Below are 17,650 nucleotides of genomic sequence, written 5' to 3' on the forward strand. Positions count from 1 at the left end.
TATCCCTAGGCTTGCCGGCTCTCATGATGAGGCGAGCAAACCCATTTAAATGAGGAAAATTAAAAAAAAAAAAAAAAAAAGAGTGAGTCCACGTCTGTCTTCAAAACAGATCCTGAGCTAGAGAACTATGTTTGGAAGAGATTTGGTGTTTAGAGAAGGGGTAGGCATGCATGGGAGGTATAAGTTGGCCTGGAGAGGAGAGGAAGATAGAAGACGGGGAGGATGGACCTCTGTCTGGGCCCGCAAGGCCAGGAAGCCATGATGCAAGAGCTTCTGGTGGCTATCCATGTTTTGGAAGCTGCAGGAAGAGTTTAATTATGAAGCCACATTGGGTTGGTCCTGGAGCTGTGACGGGAAGACTGGCCTCCCGGCTGGCGGACTCATTTGATCTTGGACAGGAGGGTGGAAAGTAAGAACGAACTGGCAAGAACTGCTATGAGCCTGGGGTCAGGGCCTGAAGAAGGGGCCAGAGGACAGGTCGAAGCCTGACGCCAGCTAGGCCTGGAGGAACGGCCTCATGGCCTGCCGGTGAGTGAGCACAGTCACGTGAGGCTGCACATGAGGCCAGTCTCCATGGCATGCCGCACGAGCTCTTCTCTTCCCCGCTCTGTCTGGAAAGCTCAGACCTGTTGAAGCAGCGTGGGACAGGCTGGAGAAGGGAAAGCAAAAGGAAGCCTTAAACCCATGTCCCCATCTTTGATAGCAGAGGTCTCCGGGATTGTAGCAGTGATGATAGAGAAAGGTTGCCTGTTTCTTGGGGCTGCCTCTGGGGTTTGCTCATTTCATCTTGAGAGCTGAGATGTAGCCCTGAAGTATGAAAGAAGATTCAGACATTTCCTCACTTCAGGGCAAGCAGACGCCTTTTATAGCGAGGCATCACCCAGAGTTATCTCTTCTCCTGTGATCCTTAGATCAGGTGACCCCCAACTTCACAGCCAGGCTGTGAGGACAGCCTCACTGTTGTGCATTGTCAAATTGCCATTTTATTACTATTCTTTGACCTCTGTATCTTCATATTAAATTATCTACTTGTGAATTAAGTGATTTCTTTTTTTTTTAAGATTTTATTTATTTATTTGACAGAGAGGGACATAGCGAGAGAGGGAACACAAGCAGGGGGAGTGGGGAGAGGGAGATGCAGGTTTCCCGTGGAGCAGGGATCCCGATGTGGGGTTCGATCCCAGGACCCTGGGATCATGACCTGAGCCGAAGGCAGATGCCCAACGACTGAGCCACCCAGGTGCCCCTCTTCTTTTTTTTTTTTTTTAAAGATTTTATTTATTTATTTGACAGAGAGAGCGAGAGAACACAAGCAGGGGGAGCAGTAGAAGGAGAGGGAGAAGCAGGCTTTCTGCTGAGCAAGGAACCCGGTGCGGGGCTCAAATCATGACCTGAGCCGAAGGCAGACGCTTAACCGTCTGAGCCACCCAGGCACCCCTTAAGTGATCATTTCAAACATCAGATAATTTGTGACCTTAGTTTGACTTCTGTGCCTGTATCACCAGAGATCATTTTTTTTTAATAAAAAATGTTGAAGATCTGCTGCTTTACAAATAAGACTTTTACTTAACTCCAACTTACCAAAAGAAGTGTGTGTGTTTAAATAGCTTATGCAGTATAATTGACATAAAAAAGTTGAGCAGAAGTGTCGACGTACATATGTGTGGGTGAAACAGTGCCGGCAGATCTTCGTCAGCCCGGACACTGTCTCATGCCCTTCTGTGCTTATAGCTGCCGCTCCCCATCCCAAGCAACCGCAGGTCTGCTTTCTGTCATTGTAGATTAGTTTACATTTTTTAGAGTTTTATATAAATGTAATCACACTGTGTGGTCTCTTAGGGAGGGGTTGACGTCTTTCAATTAACATAACCGTTTTAAAATCCAGTCATTGTGTTGTACGTTTAAAGACTTCATTCCTTTTTATTGCTGACTAGTACTCCGTTGTAGAAATAGACCACAGTTTATCTGTGGACCTGTCGATGGACATTTGAGTTGTTTCCAAACTTTGGCTATGAGCATTTGTTTGCAAGTCTTGGTATGGGAATGTGCTTTCATTTCTCTTGCTGAAATACCTACAAATGAAATAGCTGAGTCATATGGTAGGTGCATGTTTAGCTTTTTAAGAAATTGCCAAGCTGTATTCCAAAATGGTTGTACACCGGAGTACTGCTGGCCTCATAAAATGAGATGAAATGTATTCCTTCCTCTTGAACTTTCTCTAAGACATTGGTCAACACTGGTGGTCTGGCCTATCGGACTTGTTTATATACCCAGCTCTGCTGTATCCCAAATGGGACTCCTCTGGCCTCCGTTTCCTCATCTATAAAGGGGACAATAATGGAACTTTGTGCAAGAGGTCGTAGGGTTTAAAGAATCATTTCACATAAAATAATTGCCACACGGTATTATTGTCTCCATAAATGGTAACTCTTATTATCAACCACATTTCAGTGAAATGGAGTTCCTGTTTCAGACATCCTGGCGAGGGAGGCTTTAACCAGATGTGTTTCTGGGGCAGCCCCTGGGACCTGGTATGGCCAAGATTAAATATTGCAATTCCTCTCCCTCAGAGTATATCATCCGCTCTGTTGCAAAATCTCTGGCTCTGCTCCACCTGCATTCTTAGGTGGCTTCACTCAGTTGCAGTTGCCTCGGGTGTAACTTACGTGACTTCAGCTTTCCAGCTGTGTTCTGGGGTGGCTCGCCGTCCCGGTGACTCACCCGGCTGGAAGTCGCGGCAGGAAGTTTCGGATCAGATCCCCAGCCCACTCCCGCCTCTCAGCCTGGGAACTGCCAGGGTCCTATTCCAGATCTAGCCTTGGGGATGGCGGCTTAGCTTTCCCACCACATTTAGAGATTATAGGCTCCCCACATAAACTGAGATGTGTCATGTACCTGTTATGGCCCAGATGCTGTTCTAAGCAAATGCCTACCTAAACTCTCATGTTAACCTTACAGTGCTTCATGAGTTGCTAGTAGTATTACCACCATTTTACAAACAAGTAAACTAGGCTCACAGGTGTTCAATGATGGGCCATGCTCAGGTTTTCTCTAAGCCTTGTGCTCATTCCTTTTTGCCATAGCTGGCCCTCAGACCGGCCAAGATTAAACATCACAGCAACTTCCAATCACTGTAGGTATTTTTCCTGGAAAACTTAATACGAAAGATAAAAATCTGTTAAAGATGCCTTTATAAGGAGAAGAACTTACCGTGCTAGCTTGAATTTTGGCATTTGGGTGTTTGTTTTTTGTTTTTTAAGGATGATTTGGGATATTCCCCTTTGGTTTGAATGCATTCCAGCATTGATATTAATAGGTTGAGCCCATTTCCAGAAACAGGATTTATAGGACCACAGTTTATGTTCTCACATGTTGGACTTATCCAGGAGACCTAGGGAGGTCTTTATTAATTTATTAATATTATGTTTATAGTCTTTTGTTTCCAGTATGACCAAAGTGGCTAATATGCATCTAGGACAGAAAAGCTCATTGTGGGGAGGAGGGGTCTTTTAATTCTCACTTCCTGCTACAGGAATCTGTGTTAGGGTGCTCAAGAGAATGGATCTTGAGTTGTTCAAGGCATTTTGTTTCATTTCCAGAAAAGAGGAACCATTCTGCATTGCTTTGAGTTAACAGCTCACATTTTGGTTCTTTCCGAACTGAACTTATTAAGGAAGGAGACTTCACGTATTATTAATGCTGCCTGACAGAGCGTTTGCTGTGTTCTGACCAGAGAGTCAATATGAGAGCTTCCTACAAGGTCCAAGTGGGCAGGAGCACAATCTGCAGGAAGGAATGGCCTATCCATTTGACTAAACTGGACCCTCCTTAACTTTCTCAAGTTCTAATTCTACTTTAATTAATTAATTTAATTAACAGGTTCTAATATTCATAGTTTATATAAGGAAATGATGTTATGTACCATATAGAGAAGCTTCACTGTGGCTTCATTAGCATAGCCATTAATGGCCCATCATTAAGTTATATATTAAGTTTTTCCTAAAATAAGCAGAAACATTTAGAAGAAAAAACTAAAGTCAGAAGTGTAAGGCGAATGGCAAGGTCCTTATCTTGCTCTTCACCCAAGAACACAGACCACCAAGTTTGCTCCTGTCTCTTACCTCTGAAAAGAGATCTCAGAAGGTAAAGCTGCTAGGGCTTAAAGAGACTACCACACAGGGCAGGCTGGGAAGCTGTGCTGGATTCAAATCCCCCATATAGGGGAGAAACAGTCCCTAAAATAATTCTCCTGTGTAAAGTATGTTATTTTTTGCTTTAAAATTCTGGAACTAGGGGCACCTGGGTGGCTCCATCGAGTAAGCATGTGCCTTCGGCTCAGGTCATGATCCCAGGGTTCTGGGTTCAAGCCCCACATTGGGCTACTTGCTCAGCGGGGAACCTGCTTCTTCCTCTCCCCCACTTGTGCTCTCTCTCTCACTCGCTCTTAAGTAAATAAGTAAAATCTTATAAATAAAATTCTGGAACTAGACTTAACTTTTGATGTTCAGCTAGCTTGGAGCTTCGAAGATATTTGATATTAAAAGAGAAGTCCTTTTGGGGCGCCTGGGTGGCTCAGTCGTTAAGCATCTGCCTTCGGCTCAGGTCATAATCCCAGGGTCCCGGGATCGAGCCCCGCATCGGGCTCCCTGCTCAGCGGGAAGCCTGCTTCTCCCTCTCCCACTCCTCCTGCTTGTGTTCCCTCTCTGGCTGTGTCTCTCTCTGTCAAATAAATAAAATCTTTAAAAAATAAATAAATAAATAAAAGAGAAGTACTTTTGATTCTTAAAAAGCAAAAGATTGGCGTCCAAAAATATATTCCAAGCTTACAGAAGATTTTAGATAATGACAGAAAGTTGTAGGAGCTATAAAGAACATTGTATATAAAGTTGAAGCCCTGTCCCTTTGATTTTTTTCTTCCCCAGTGATGACCACCTGAAATTGGTTTTATCATTTCCATATATGTTGCTATATTTTTGCTAAATATAAATATATCCCTAAATAGTGTATGATTTTGCTTTGCGTGTATTTAAACTTCACATAAATAATAGCATACTATTCATATTCTTCAAACTACTTTTCTTGTAAATATATTGTGCTTTTGAGAATCACCCATGTTAGTCCATTTCACTCTATTCATTTTTCACAGGTGTAAGGTATTTCTTTGTAAAAATATATATATCTTTTTCTATATAGATGTTTCTAATCATTAACCATTAACAATACAAAACAGTGTAACATGCAGTATTTTTGTATGTATTGGCCATCTTTAGCATGCAAAAGTTGCTCTCTTGTATAAATCTAAAAGTGGAATTGCTGGGTGGTAGGATATGCACATCTTCAAATGCATTAAGTGCTTCTCCAAAATGATTTTATCAACTTAGACTCCCAGAAGCAACATAAGAGAGTTCTTGTCTTGTTCTGTACCAATGCTTCAGGTCATTAGGCATTAGTTTTTGTCAATCTGCAATCTGAGACATCTGAAACAATACATCACTATGGGTTTAATTTGCATTCTTTTTCCCTCATTTCTAGTGAAGATGAGATCATTTGTATATTTATTGGCCATTTAATTTTCTTCTTCAGCAAAATGTCCATTATCTTTTGCTCATTTTTCCACTGAGTGGTTTCTTTTTTTTTTTTTTTTTTTATGTGGAGTGGTTGGTTCTTTTTGTTGTACATATACTAATCCTTTGTGGTTTATATGTGTTACAAGTAGCTCCTCCTAGGTGGTGGCTTCTCTTTGTTCTTAAAAAAATGCATACAAATTTTAAATGTTAATGTATCAAGTTTTTCCTGTTTAATTGCCCTTTTTGGTTTCTGGTATAAAAATTCTTTCTTGAGACCTAAACATTGCAAAGTTTTGCTTTTTACATTTTCCACAAAAACTCCTAGGATTTATTTTTGTGTTCGGTATGTGGAAGGCCTAATTGTATTTTGCTTTATGTGGCTAGTAGTGCAATTGTTAAATAGTCCATCATTTCCCCACTGATTGATCAATTCTAACATTAAGATGCTCTTAATGTTCCAGCATTGAGTAATGTTTACCATAGTTTTAAAAAAAATTTGCTAAATACCCATTGTCAGGTTAAGACAGTGCTCTCCAATCCTATGCTTGCTGAAGTTGTTGTTGTGTTGTTTAATAACAAATGAGTGTTGCATTTAAAGCTTTTTCTGCATCTACAGAGGTAGTCATGGCTTTTCTCCTATATCTATTAATGTGGTAAATTACAGTCATTGATATTTTCATCTTAAACATCCTTGCATTCATTAGACAAACAAAACATGATTTTATTTTAGATCTTGCAGTGGTGTTTGTATTTGCAGTCAGTATATAAGTTTCTGTCTTCATACTGTTCTTGTTTGGTTTTTGTGTCAGAGTATTAGCAATCACATAACATGAGCTGGGGAGCTTTTTATATTCTCTGAAACTCTGTATATGATTAAAATGAGCTCTTCTTTGATTATTTTATAGAAAATACCTTTAAAAATCTGATACTTGGGGGGGGGTTATTTCATTTTGGTGTGTATGGATATATCTGTAATTAATTGGTTCAATTTCTTAAGGTTAATAGGGCTTTCTAAAATATCTGTTTCTTAGATTTGGTAAGTTATTTTTAGAAAATTGTCCATTTTGGGCCCCTGGGTGGCTCAGTCGTTAAGCGTCTGCCTTCGGCTCAGGTCATGATTCCAGGGTCCTGGGATCGAGCCCCGCATCGGGCTCCCTGCTCAGCGGGAAGCCTGCTTCTCCCTCTCCCACTCCCCCTGCTAGTGTTCCTGCTCTCGCTGTGTCTCTCTCTGTCAAAAAAATAAATTAAGATCTTTAAAAAAAAAATTGTCCATTTCTTCGAAGTTTCCAAATATATGGTCATAAAAATTTCTCCTCATTTTCTCATAATTTTGTCTCTTGTTATATTTGTGGTTATATCTACATACCAGTTTTGAATATTGCTTATTTGTAGTTTTTTTCTTGAACAATTTTGACAGAATATATTATTATTTTTAAAAATTATAAATCAGCTTCGATTTTGTTGATTTTCTCTATGTATCTTGATTTCTCTATTTCATTCATACCTTTATTTCTTTTGCCGTCTTTGAATTTATTCTACTGTTGCTTTTCAGATTATTGAGTTAACTTCTTTTCTATTATAAACACTGCAGGCAATAAATCTCCTTCTAGGTACTACTATGGAAGCATCCTATAGCTTTTTCATTATAGTACCCTTTGAATATTTTCCAATTTTCTCTACTTCTTTTTTTAAGATTTTATTTATTTATTTGACAGAGAGAGACAGTGAGAGAGGGGACACAAGCAGGCAGAGTGGGAGAGGGAGAAGCAGGCTTCCCACGTAGCAGGGAGCCCAATGCGGGGCTCGATCCCAGGACCCTGGGATCATGACCTGAGCCGAAGGCAGACGCTTAACAACTGAGCCACCCAGGTGACCCTATACTTTTCTTCTTTGGCCTGAGTTATTTAGAAGTGTTTACAGTTTTCCAATTATATCAATTTTTAAATTTTATTATTTTCAACTCAGTTGCATTGTGGTTAAGAAGGTAGCCCATATGAAACCAATTTTTGGCGTCTCTTTATGAGCTTTATGGCAGGATCGGTGGTCAGTTTTTAGACAGTCTCTGTGTATTTGAGAAGAATGCTTTCTCTAAGTTGGGGCATTGGGTATATATGTTCCTTTGTCATGTTAAACTTATGAATCAAGTTGAAAAAATCTGTTATGTCCATGACAATTATCACTGTGTGAGAATTATAGTAAACCTTTCCACTTTGTGGCTTAGATTTAGCTGCATGTAACAGAAAAATAAATAAGAGCAACTTGAGATAGTCTGGACTTCATTCATGTGAAGGAGAAATCAAATTCTATACATGCCTGAGTGTCCAGGGCTGAGGGAGTAGCTCCTTAGTGAGCCTGGAGTATAGGATTCTCCCTTCCTGTAGCTACCAGGAATGGCAGTTTCTTCCCTCTACTTCTGCCACCTGTGAGTGAGAGCCAGAGGCACCCCACTTTTCTAGGGAGAACAGCTGTGGGACTTACGGCAGAATGTGAGTGATACCAGAGTCATCTTCCTCTTGCACTAAGGAACCTTGTGTTCTCCACTAGGCAGGCATATTTTCACTGAATTCCAGTATGATTTCACCCAACCAATATTTGAGAAATAGTTATATCTTAGTCTTGGAATTTTTTTTCAATAAATTAAGGCCTCCTTGTCCATACAGATTTGTTTTATTATTCCCCAGAGGTCCAACAGACTCGTCTTCCCAACAAACTCCCTTCCTTATTGTTCACATGCTTACATAATTTTCCCTTTTCCCACCCATTCTCCTGACTTAACATTTCCTGTGATATCCACCCCTATGATCCCTCACTGAGGCCTCCCATAGCTGGCTGTCCCCACAATGCCATCTTCAGTGGACAGTCCAGATTGTGTGGTATCACCACGAGTCAAGTCCTTTGAACATGCTGTATGTTCTCGGGTGCTTCTTGACATAGAACGAAATTTCCTTAATTCCAATCAGATTTCAGACCATTGCTGTGTCTTTTTTTTTCTTCATCTGTTATCCCAACACCTGTTTTAAGATGACACAATTATTTTGAGGGGGTCTATTGAGAATCTAGTGTACAGTAAAATACTTTTAGCATATATAAAATAGAAAACAGTTTCTGTCCTAAAGATAGATTTATTTTTATTTTATTTTATTTACATTCAATTAACATATAATGTATTATTGGTTTCAGAGGTAGAGGTCAGTGATTCATCACTTGTAAGGAACACCTAGTGTTGGGGCACCTGGGTGGCTCAGATGGTTAAGCATCTGCCTTCGGCTCAGGTCATGATCCCAGGGTCCTGGGATCGAGTCCCACATCGGGCTCCCTGCTCCTTGGGAGACTGCCTCTGTCTCTGCTTCTCTCTCTCTCTCTCCCTCTGTCTCTTGTGAATAAATAAATAAAATCTTTAAAAAAAAAAAAACACCAGGTGCTCATTACATCATGTAATTAATGCCCATCACCCAGTTACCCCATCCGCCCACCCCCTCCCCTTTAGCAACCCTCAGTTCGCTTCCTATAGTTAAGAGTCTCTTATGGTTTGTCTCCCTCTCTGATTTTGTCTATTTTCTTTTTCCCTCCTTTCCCCTATGATCCTCTGTTTTGTTTCTTAAATTCCACATATGAGTGAGATCATATGATAATTGTCTTTCTCTGACTGACTGACTTTGCTTAACATAATACCCTCTAGTTCCATCCGTGTCGTTGCAAATGTAAGATTTCATTGTTTTTATTGATGGCTGAGTAAGAAAACAGTTTTAGATTGAATGTTGATTCTATATAATCTTTCTGTAGACAAATTTAAAATGTGTGTGTACCTCTCTATAAAGAGAGAGAGAGGGAGGGGGAGGGTGAGGATGAACCTGTATTTATGTTATGCATATTACTGGAATTCTTTTGGGTAATAACAGCACCATTATTGATGACTGCTTGTATGCCAAGCATGGTGCTTAGTACTTTATACACATTACCACCTTCTTGTCCTTCCAGCACATGAAGTGTGTTACTTACCTCCATTTGCAGATGAAGAACCTGAGACGCTCAGTTATTTTCCCCCAGCAATCCCTAGGTATCAGTGGACCAGACGCTCAGTTCTAACTGCAGTCTGGCTGGTTCCTGCTTGGGTACTTTTCATCGCAGGCCACACCACTAAAGCCCGAACTCTGTGTCTTTAGGTCATCACTGAGTGGCCTTCTCACCTCACCCTTTAGACAGCACCAAGAGTCATGGGCAGCAGAGAGAGCACGGCGGCGGCAGGAGAGAGAAGAAAGACTGCAGAGAATAGAACGGGAAGAAAGGAACAAATTCAAGTAAGAGGAATTTCAAGATTTTGTAAATAACAAATTGAAAATTAAAGCATGTACCTTCCTGCTCTATTTGATTAATACTGGTCTGAGGGGTTAGGTAAGAATATGTTTGCTTTAGATTCTGCCTCTGTTTTTAAGGAACAGCAAGACATTCCTGAAATGGGCTAGCTCTGGCTTGTTATGGCCTTTTTCCTCTAACCATATGGCAGGAAGCACAGAAAGCCAGCCAAATACAATTAGGAACTTGTGTATTTTGGGGTCCTCCATTATCTAAAATGGTCTTATCCAGGCCTTCCTGAAGACCGAGAGCCTAATTGTCTTAACTTAATTTGTCATTTCCCCCTAAAGGTACTCCTGTTTTATTCATATTCTATTGGATGCCAAAAGAAAATGCTTTTCCCACTTTCTGGTTTGCTTCTTTGCTCCCTGTAGCAATTTTCAGTGTATTTTTTTGAACAATAATCTCTCCTCCTATGGAGGAGAAAGCCATTCTGATGATTACTCCCAGCCCATTATCCCACTGATCTCTTTGGTCTCCATCCAGCTCTGAGGCTGTGTTCCTGTCACGGCCTGTCCGTCCCCGCTGAATCCAGCATTGCTCTGTTTCTCCTCCAGCTCCAGCCTGTGCACCTGTTCTCCCCCAGCCTCCTGGTCGACCTCCTTCCACTTCTCTCCCCTGAGCTTCGTGCTGTGTGGTGCTCTATGGACACCTGCTGAGTCTTTCCTCACACATTTCATTCCTTCTACTCTTCCTTTCCCTGCTTCCTCTCCTCCTCCTAATCTCCCCCTTTGTCATCTTCCCAGTCATTGCTCTATGTTCTTTCTTGTTTTCTTTTCTCACCCCATCTTCACTTCCTGTTTCCTCAGTTCAATTTCTTTTGCAAACAGTATTCCCTTCAATTACTCCCATTTAAACCCATAAAGAGTATAAAACATTGTCAGGGAGGATTTACAAGTTCAATATGTTTTTTCAGAACCCAGGAGAGTATGTGTGATTGTAGAGATGGTCAAAATATAAGCAGAGTTATGAGGTTGCCTTAACTGTAACGCTATTACATGGAAACAAATCTCCCAATTCTTGGGTGAAGTGCAAATCCTGGCTTTTGTAAGGCTGGGTTAATGGCCTGCATGAAGTAAACCAACATCATTCCTCCACTGTGATTGCATGGCATACCCTGAGCTGTCAGACTTTTCCCAAATTATACATGGAAATGCCACACCTGTATACACTATTTCTTAGGAGGTAAGTTTGGAAGTTGTCACTTCTGGAAAGACCATTTGTAAAACCACTGGAACAGGTTAAATCCTTCCTGAGCAGGGCTTTCTGAGAGATTTGCATATTTTGCTGCCAAGTAGAAGTGGAGAATCTGACAGAAACACTTGGAAGATTCAGAGATTCGTTGACATATATAAGGATTTTGTTGGAAAAACCTATTAAAACTGGGTGCCAGTTTGGGGGAAGATGAAATATGCATACTCCCTCCTGTCTCTTCTACTTCATCACTGAATGCAATCAGAAATCATGGACGGAATGGGTGGAGCTCTGAAAATTCCTTACTGTAAAAGGGAGCAGGTGAACTGGGGACAGAGGCTAGTCTTCAAAGTTCCAAGCCAGTGAGAGCATACCCTTCTTTTCCTCCACTATCACCTTGTGTGTCCTCAGAGGTACCCCAAAACCCAGAAACACATACTAAGTGTGAACTGAGAACTCTAAGAGAGAGCCTCTCTTTCTGGACCAAGGAGCAGCAAACAGAGGTCCTAAAAGTCAGAGACTGGAGAAATGTCTTGTTTTTCATATTTCCCCCCTTTTTTCCTACCCCAGCCTTGAAACTATGTTGTTACAGAAGCACAATGATGGCAGCAGTGTCCATAGGTGCCTAAAACTCAAGGAGAACCTTCCTCTGACCAGAGGAACTATGACTCCAAGAGCGCTAGGGAAATCACCATTTTTTTTCCCTCTGTGTCCTTCTGGCACACTGCAGATGGGTGCAGATGGAGTTACTGAAAGTAGCAGCAGAGCATAGAAGATAAAGCTCAAGCTTTCTGGCTAGAGGAGCAGGAAGGGAGACCCAGGGAAGCCAGAAAATTATAGGAAGGCCACAAAGAGTAGAAAATCAAGAGAGCACTCCTAGCTCATCTGCAGTTGTACACATGTAGCTTAAACCCTAAACTACATCACAGACTTTGAGAACTAAATACAGAGTGTCCCAGACTGGCCACTGGATGGGTGCACACAAGGGCTTGATTTGGAGAAAATTAAAAGTATTTGAAAACTGAGCTAATATCAGAACCAATGTCAGAAGGCAGTCAGAACTTGCAGGCTGAACCTAACCTAGTTGATTGCCTGCTAAAGCAAAACCAGATTCTTTATAGAATTCAAGGAAGACCCAGAGTCTCCTTTCAAAATATTTAAAATGTTCCCAATGCAATCCAAAGTAACTTGTCACACACACACACAAAAAAAACCCAGGAGAATCTTAAAGGAAAAAGAGAATCAAAATACTCTAATTGCAGAAGGACATAGATGTCATTATCAGACAAAGACTAAAGCAGCTACTATAAACATGTTCTAAGATGTAAAAGCAAATACTTTTGAAACTAATGAAAAGATAATTCTCTGTAAAGAAGTAGAAGCTATAAAGAAGAACCAAATGGAAATACTTATAGAACTGAGAAATACAGTAATCAAAATGAAAAATTCATTGGATGGGTTCAATAGCAGAGTGGAGATGAGAGAAGAAAGGGTCATTAAACTGGAAGATAGAACAATAGAAATATTATCCAATCCAAAAAATGAAGCAAAACATTAGAAAAAATGTACAGTCTCTCAAGGACCTATAGAACAATAACAGAATGCCTCGCACTCATATAGTTGAGTGTCCCAGAAGACCAGGACAAGAGTGCATTGTACTATATATTAAGCTGTCTGCCTGTCTGTATGTATGTATGTAGGCAGAGACTGAACTTGTAACTATCCACTATTTGCTCTTGATCCCAAGTGGGTCTCACTTCTCATTTAAGACACAGAGAGATCCTGGCAAAACAACTCTGTCCAAGAAGGAATGTTGATCATCAGGACAGACTACATACAGCTATTAATTATGATGACTGTAGTTCCATCCTGAAAGTCTTAGGACGTGAATGAAAAGAAATTCAAAAAAGGAAATAGGAAAAGCTTTATCAAGTAGTCCCTGGGATTACCCAAATGGCTGACCTTTCTTCAGCCATTTTATTAAGTTACTCAGTCTTCTTGTGCTTTTTCCCTTGCAAAGCATCCTTATCTGTTGTTATTTTTGTTGAATATGATCTTAAGCTTCCTGGGTTCTAATGTGGAAAATGATGAGGGCAGGTGCTTATAAATGATAACAAATCCGGGTCTTTGCTAGTTTTCTCCTTCTCCTGCTTTAATTGCTCTGACTTACTGTCCCTTCGTATCCTGTTACCAGTGCATGGAGGGGTAGAATACTTAACTTCATTGTGAAATATGGTGTAGAAAACCATGAAGTCATAATTTTTCAAGAAAATAAGTGGTCCACTGAGAAGTGGCTGATCTTAAGTCTTAAACTTAGATTCAAGCTGGAATCTCATCAACTGGAGCAGGACAACAAACATTAAAATTGGACGAAATTTGGCATTTTGTGAGTGCAAACAAGAAAATGTACAAAGTAAGAGCTTCCCATGATCCCTGCATAGAAACTGGGAATGTGAAGGGTGAAGAGAAAGAATCCTGCACTGTGGGATGAATGTCCAAACTGTGGAGTGCCACACAAAATGGCCAAGATGCCTGGACCCACCCAGATTTAATTCTTGAGATGAAAGTTGTGGAACCTACCAGAATTTGATTGGATGTTAATAGTCTCTGAAAGCTATTGCTTGCTTGCAATTGCCATATGTTACTTGTGTATTGTTTGACATTTTAAAAATTTTCTTCTCCCCTCTCCCCCATATACCTAAATTCTTCTTTCTTTAATTGTAGTCTTCCATGTTCTCATCCCTGTGATTTTATAGGAAATCCATTATATTTAGTACTTTTAAAGTGTAGCCTTTGTATTGTTGTTGTTGTTGTTGTTGTTTTTAAATCCAACACAACCACTTCCCACTTCTGAGGCAATAAAGTCTTTCATGATACACTGTCAGTAATTTCTTGGCAATTTCATGAGCATCTAATTCTGTTATTTTCCTTCCCTATTTTGTTTCTCCTGCATATTTCCATTAGCCGAGAGTATTTAGACAAAAGAGAGGAGCAAAGACAAGCAAGAGAAGAAAGGTTTGTATATTTCTTCTTTCCCATTACAACCGAATGTCACTTGACTTTGCATTCCTAACCAAGCATGCTAAGGACACTGTGTTAGTTAAAATAAATAGCTTCACTTAAGATATCTAAGACTTTGGATAACTGGTATTTTGTGGAATAGAGTGTCTTAGTTATCTAAATTTTCCAGGAAAGTACAGATTTTGTATGGGTGCCATCATGGTGTGAAATACATGTCTGTTCCTCCAGACTCCTCTCCACATGAGCACATTAGTTTAGCAGATTGACATATGGTATATATTTTAAATACCCTGCACCACCACCACTGAGCTTGGGGTAGGTGTCCCTACTGTGTGCTTCCAGGTCGCTCATTCAGCATTCCTTTAACAAATATTTGAAGGTGCATGCTATGCCAGGCGTGGACTGAGGTGCCAAACGTTCCTGAGACTCTTGCAGGATATGTCTGACCACTTGCCTGCCTCCCTACCGAACTGTTCTCAGTTCCTAGGCGGCAGGACCCATGTCTCACTTTCCTTGTTGTCGCAGTGCCCTCCACAGTGCTTGGCCCATAGCAGGCACTTAGGAAGGATAGATGGAATAAATGAGCAAATGAACCCACAGCTTTATTTAGAATATTAAGCTCTGAACTGTTTTGTGCTTTCAATGGCACCATGCTTTGAATCCTACTAAAATATCCAAAGTGAACGTATTCAATGTCTGATAAACTAAGATAAGCAAGAGAGACTGTTTTTGGAAGTAAACGAGCAAAGGGCAAGTTTTGACCCTGTAGCAATTCCCTCCACCACCAGATGGCAATAGTACATGGAGCAATGAAAAGGCTGATTTCATACTAGAGCCGGTTGGGAACCTCACCATCTGTGAACTATGCCAATAAGTGGAATTTTGCTGAATTGTCTTAGACACCTTCAGCTAAATAGTTCAAGACAGTCTGAGGGCAGGGAAGAGTGGATGGAGTCTGCCTGTGACGAATTAAACAATTAGATCCTTAGGTCAGACTTAGAAATAAAACTATGGCATTGCTTTAATTCCAGTGTTTTATTAGATTATTGCCATCATAATAACCAGTTGTGGCCAGCAAATTTAGAGTGAAAGAAACAAGAAACTTCTATTTTTCTAATTCATACCCATTTTTGACTTTGGAGGACATAGACTTTTACTGAAAATGCTGTCGACTTCATGCCCAGGCTTAAGATACCAAATTTTATTTTATTTTTTAGCTTTCCCTCCAGATTCTGCATTTTTTTTTTTTTTTGAGCCTTTGACAACTTGACTGTCAGGTTATATCTGCACAAGCAAGGCTTGAAAGCTTCTGGGGAGATATCAAGGCCTGTACTGGCTCAGACTGACCTCAGAATTTTCCCAAAGGATTGAAGCCTCCCTCTTTCTGGATAGCAAAGCACAGCAGCACTTATGCCTGGAAAACCTATACAGAGGGGTGTTTGCCACTCGTCTCCTGGCTCCTCTTGTTCTGACATCAGTCCTTGCCCCATGCCACCCATCTGGGCCTTCTTCGCTGGTACGGGAGTGAGCTCTCCATGGCCTCATGTGGGCCCCATCTCTGCTTACACGGAGGGTTATGGAAGCAGCCAAGAATTTCCCTTTGGTTTGGACCAGTCACTTTTCTTGGTTAGTTTGCTTCTTGAGTTACCTGGTGAAGAAGGGAGAGAGGGATATAAACTTTTGTCCCTGTTTGGAAAGCTGTTGGGGCTTTCTGGTAGACCAGGAAAAGATAAGCTTTCCAAGTATAATGGGATTCAGAAATGGATGGGGAAACTGGAGATCAGAGGTGGAAAGAGGTTCAGAAATAAGGAAGAGGACTCCATAGAAAGTTTTTTTTTTTTTAACATTTATTTATTTGAGAGAGAGAGACAGAGAAGGGGGAAGGGGAGAGGGAGAGAGAAACTTAAGCAGACTCCCCACTGAGTGCGAAGCCCCACAGGGGGCTCAGTCTCATGACCCTGAGGTCACTACTGAAACCAAGAGTTGGATACTTAACCAACTGCGCCACCCAAGCGCCCCCAGCAACTCTTGGTAGAGCCAGGTGTGTTTGTTGGCTCCCACGTCTCTTACTCTAAATGCAATGACTCAGAGAAACATGGCCAGAGTCACAGCAGAGGGTTTTCTGAGGTTTGTAGTATAACAAGGGGAGTGTGCTTTTGCTCTTCTGAGGTGTAATAGCCATCCAGGCACATTTGATTTTATTTTGATTTATTTCCTATTATCTCATTCCATAATCTCAGGCAAACTATTTTATTGACAATGGTGCAGACCCAGAGTAAGATTCTGTTCAGGTGGTACTTCTGATTTTTTTTTTTTTTTTTTTGTAGTATTAGGAGAAAGGCTTTATCTGATCATGATTAAGTGACATTCACAAATAATCTTTTTAAGGGAATAAGAAGGAACAAGATCCAGGCTGAACACATGTTGGGGTGAGGTTGGGGCAGGGATTCGTCTAAGGTGGACGGCATAGGAAATGCCTATGACAAGTGGGGGTTACGGGAACAGAGTGCAAGGGTCAGGACTGGGCTAGGGTTGGAGAAATGATGCATAAAAGTGATGAGTGAAGCAGTAAGGGAGGATTCTGAGCATGGCTTGGCAGGTCTGAGGACAGAGTAGAACTGAGAAGGAGCCAGATTTCGGTTTAATGTAAGGGAGAGTTCATAAGTAGGAGAGTGGCAGGAAGAGTCATCAGTAAGTAGGTTTGGGTTAATCTCAAGTCAAGCAGTTTCTGCAGGGCCCTATATATGTTCCCTCGACTGTTCTACCAACCCCTGCAGCCCATGACCTTGGTGGCTGTGTGAATTCATTCCTAAGGTTTGTTTGCCTATCTTTCCCACTGAACTGTGAGCTCCACGAGGGTGGGGGTTTTCTTGTTTATTATAAAATCTCTAGTACCTACGGCAGCTCTTAGCACATGACAGGCACTCAACAAATGTTCAATAAATAATGAAAAGATGAATGAATAAACAAAAGATACAGGCAGAGATGTTTAGATGAAAGTGGGAAAGGTGAAAAGTCTCTCCTTGAGGCTGTGGTCTAGGGATGGAAAACCCAGGGTTTGCACACAGGAAACTTCAAGAGAGTCTGTCGGGTAAAGCCATGGGGACATACGATCGCCCTCTCGTGGGCTGCTGGGCTCCTGGGATCAGGTACTGTTGGGCCTCTCAGGGCACTCAGTGTGTCTGTAAGGGAAGGTTGTCACCTAGGGCGAGCTTCTTCTGCAGGGACTGCCAGAGGTCGACATGGGTCAGGAGAGGTTGTGAAGCTGTACAGCAGTTAATGCCAGGTGGCTTAGCCCTTCCCAGGCTCTCTGGCCCATTGCACATGGACACTGACCCTGCTCTTCCACAAAGATTTGGTCACTTTTTAATTTTATTTATTTGACAGAAAGAGAGGCAGCGAGAGAGGGAACACAAGCAGGGGGAGTGAGAGAGGGAGAAGCTGACTTCCCACTGAGCAAGGAGCCCGATGTGGGGCTCGATCCCAGGACCCTGGGATCATGACCTGAGCTGAAG

General features: G+C 41.4%; 1 protein-coding gene across 4 annotated transcripts in view; it reads left to right on the plus strand.

The window, feature by feature from the left end:
* FHOD3 (formin homology 2 domain containing 3) overlaps positions 1-17,650 on the plus strand; it is a 450,944-nt gene that overhangs the window by 346,832 nt on the left and 86,462 nt on the right. For all 4 annotated transcript variants that reach the window (XM_027576518.2, XM_027576519.2, XM_027576520.2 and 1 more), the window contains 2 exons: positions 9,731-9,865; positions 14,079-14,129. In XM_027576518.2, coding sequence (XP_027432319.1) covers positions 9,731-9,865; positions 14,079-14,129 — 186 coding nt within the window. The remainder of the gene's footprint in view (positions 1-9,730; positions 9,866-14,078; positions 14,130-17,650) is intronic.

This window comes from Zalophus californianus, chromosome 14 (genome assembly GCF_009762305.2).
Source record: "Zalophus californianus isolate mZalCal1 chromosome 14, mZalCal1.pri.v2, whole genome shotgun sequence".
Classification (NCBI taxonomy): domain Eukaryota; kingdom Metazoa; phylum Chordata; class Mammalia; order Carnivora; family Otariidae; genus Zalophus; species Zalophus californianus.